The following is a 3871-nucleotide window of genomic DNA, read 5'->3' on the forward strand; positions in this document are numbered from 1 at the left end:
CGTCTCGTAATGACATTTCTTTATAATACTGATTTTATTGGAAATAATGTACAAATTGAATGAAAAAATACCAAAGAAAATAAAGAAGAACACATTTAGTTGAAGTCAGCAGTATCAAATGAATTCTGAGTATATGTTGCATACACAGGAGTATAAAAAAAAACATATTCGATAAAAAGACACAAATATTGTTGTTGGTTTAAAAACATGCAACACATCATATTATGAACGTTAATAAAATACCCAGCAAAAACTTTAATTACCATGTAAGAAGTTAAAATGCTAAAAATTTACTTATACAATAGCATTTTAAGTCATTATTTTAACACGGTGATGTCATTGGAGTTAAGTGCTTGCCACAATCTATTACAAGTAATTAGAAAAAGTAGTCATTGTAAATCACATGAATAAACGTATACAGAATCTGTATCTTCACTGGCAAGATAACTAATGAATTAGAAAGTACTTATATAACACATTGTTAGTAAGACCTTATTAGACTACTTCTATGTAATTTAGACCATATGTTGTAGTCATTGAAAAGTATGTTGTTAGGTAAGTAATTACAATTGAAAGCCATTACAAAGTTTTTGCTGGGTATGTATGTTTTACTTTTTTAAGATAGAAAATTCTTCTACTCTACTTAATACATAAACAGATGTTGAAATGCTATTGAACATTTAACAATTCTAGAGCAGCGTAAAGCAGTTGCTTATGTAAGTGTAAATATGCTACGACATCACCTACACAACTATACTCTGCGTAATTTTCAATTCATTCACACTTAAACTTAAATATTTTAGTGTGTTAGTGCCCATCACTGTAATACATTTCCACAGTGTTAGTTTATTTCTGTTTGTTTCGATTTTAAAATAAAACTTTGTCTGTGTTGGTATGTGTGTATATATTCTTAAAGGTTTTCAAAGTTAGATAAGTAGATATTTTGTTGATGTTGTAGAACTATACTAGTTGTAGTTATTCTTTTTTTTTTTTTTTTGTTACTTCTACTTTTTTACCTTTGCCACTAGAGTATTGTTGGAATCGTAAGTGCTGTAAATTACCCACAAACCAACCTCATCCACATTAAAATCCATGTAGTTGTATTTTGTCGAATACAATTTATTACCAGTTGCAATACCAGCACTCGGCAATTGTGTTGCTGCAATTAATAAAGAAGAAAGACGGAGAGAAAGAGACTTTGATTTAGTTTCATTTTTTGTGTGATTTATTTCTTGAAAAGTATTTTTCTATTAACTAAAATGTTCAAATAGTAGTATTAGTTGTTGTTAGTAATGTGGTTTTATGAAATTGACTTTATGGTTTAGTTTAGTTTTACAATTTAAAGTGTGTTTTTAACTAATTGCTGTTAAAGGTGTTAGAGTTTATGAAACGTTTGGTAATATAATTTTTATTTAATTTCAGTAATTAATTTGGGTTTTTATTGTTATTAGTTTTAGATAAAATATTGTATTTAGATTAAAGGAAAATACTGTACAGGTGAATTAATGTATTCTTAATGTAGAAAGTGATAAACAAATATGTATGAATGTATAGTCGGTCACGACCGACCATTTGATTGCATACACCGGTTAGTATGTTAAAAATGTGGATAAGTTTTTAAATAGTAAAGCATTTAATTTGTTTTTTTTAACTTCTTGTCATTTTCTAAAGGGAAGTTTGTATGGAGGATAGGGCCAAATGAAGCCTGATATTTACAAATATCAGAATTGTAATTATGTGCCCAAAAGCCCTAGTCAGGGAATACGAAATAATGATATAATGAACTGATTTCGAACCGATTTCATTAGCATTCGTCCTTGTACCAAAAGAAGAGTAGGTGTCAATCTTATTAAATTATCTTAAAAATTGCGACCTGTAGCGTGCGCACAAGATTTATATGGACATACAGACATACGGACAGACAGACAGACAGACGGACGGAAGGACGAACATAGCTAAATTGACTCAAAAAGTAATTATTAGCCAAACTTTTTTAAAAATAATTTTTAAAGCAAAAAGATTTTTTTTTAATCATTTTTGTCTTGTTTGGCTTAAAATTTTTTTGTTAACAAGTTTTTGCAAAAAAAAAGCTTTTAGATTAAAAACGACTTTTTTCATTAAAAAGCTTGCTTTCGAAAAAATTTTCATTGGTAAAAAGCTTTTTTATAAATTTTTTTCTGTCATTCTTAAGTGAACAAGATTTTAGCTAAAAAAAGTTAGATAATAAAAAAGCTTTTCTCAAATACAAAATTCAAAAATCAAAGAATTTTTTAAACAAAAAATTTTTCTTTAAAAAATACTTTCTTTAAAACTGTTTTTGTATAAAAAAGCTTTCTTGAAAAAACTTATTCATTTATTGATTACATTTTTAAGCATAAAAGCTTTCTTCAAAAAACCAAAGTTTTCTTTGAAAACTATTTTTTTTTAATAAAAGTTTTACAAAGAAAAGATGGTTTTACCTGTTTTCCTATAAAAGAGCTTTTCTAAACAAATATATTGTTAAATAAAAAATTGTACAAAAAAGCTTTTTCTATTTTTAAAAACTAGTTCATTATTTCATTTATTAAGTTTTTTGACAAAAAACTTCCTTTGAAAAACTTTTTATTGAACATTTTCTTTAAATTTTTTAAATTTACTTACAAAAAAGCTTTCTTAGAAAAACATTTTCACATCTTTTTTACTAAATAGAGTTAATGTTAATCTTTCAGAACAAAATATATCTATAATTTTCAAAAGCTTTTTCCATTTAGAAACACCTTAATACAAAACAGCTTTATAATCGGAAAACTAAATAAACTTAATCTTAAGCTTACAAAATGAAGGTCTAACATGCAACACAACTGTGAACACAAAACCCTTTTTCTTTCCAATAACACATATAAATATCTAACATTTACTTACATATTCTTTTACCCGTAGACAAATCTAATTTCACCACATAATCCGAATTATATTGATTGTAATAGAATGAGCCATTATAAACTACATGAGCATTGCCCTGGGAATTAAAATAAGAAAAAAAAACAATAAATAAAATTTATTTTAAATTTATATTAAAAAAAATCTTTTAAATCTTTTATGATTTTACATTCACAAAACAAAAAGACACTATAAATTCTCATAAAAAATTACGAAATTTAATACTTACTTGGAAACCCACACCCAAATCGTATTGTTTTCGTGGTACATCATTCATACGATACGCCACTTTCGATGTATATTCATACAAAAGTTTATTGTCCTTTTCTTTGGTTATAAAAGTTTTCTCACGGTCCGTTTCTTTGGCAGCAGGATCTTTAAGCCATGAACCATGCAACTCATCAACATATTTATGGAAGACGGGTTTGCCCACAGCATATAAAATGCAACCTAGACAGAAAAGGAAGAAGAAAACAACAATAAACAACATAATTTAAATGGGTTAAAGCAAAGAGACACAACAGCTAAAAGACACAACAATTTCCAGAGTTGTCTTACAATTTGGGGTGAAACGAAGATAGATTGGTTTGTTGTGTAGGTATGTGTGTGTGTCTGTCTTAATATTATAATCACTAAATCTAATTAGCAGGATATGTATAGTTGTAGTTGTGATCTGTGTGAATGAGTTTTCGCAGGACTTTGTTATTCTTACACAGTAGGCTTACGATTCAATTAAAACTTTTCATGACATAATAATTCGCACCAAATACAAAAAAATGAAATCCTGACAGGCTATGACAGTAATTAGAAAGAATGAATTCGATAGTGTTGTCATAGCAACTGCTCTATAGTCTAGTCTATAGTCTAGTCTATTGTCTAGTCTATAGTCTAGTCTATTGTCTAGTCTATAGTCTAGTCTATAGTCTAGTCTATTGTCTAGTCTATAGTCTAG

The 3871-nt window shown here is 27.5% G+C and overlaps 1 protein-coding gene across 1 annotated transcript in view; it reads right to left on the minus strand.

The window, feature by feature from the left end:
- Positions 1 to 989: 989 nt before the first annotated feature.
- LOC111678143 overlaps positions 990 to 3871 on the minus strand; it is a 34909-nt gene continuing 32027 nt past the window's right edge. The window contains exons 9-11 of the mRNA XM_046954171.1: positions 3149 to 3369; positions 2902 to 2998; positions 990 to 1159 (exon numbers count right to left, since the gene is read on the minus strand). Coding sequence (XP_046810127.1) covers positions 1005 to 1159; positions 2902 to 2998; positions 3149 to 3369 — 473 coding nt within the window. The 3' untranslated portion in view covers positions 990 to 1004. The remainder of the gene's footprint in view (positions 1160 to 2901; positions 2999 to 3148; positions 3370 to 3871) is intronic.

Source organism: Lucilia cuprina, chromosome 6 (genome assembly GCF_022045245.1).
Source record: "Lucilia cuprina isolate Lc7/37 chromosome 6, ASM2204524v1, whole genome shotgun sequence".
NCBI classification, from domain to species: domain Eukaryota; kingdom Metazoa; phylum Arthropoda; class Insecta; order Diptera; family Calliphoridae; genus Lucilia; species Lucilia cuprina.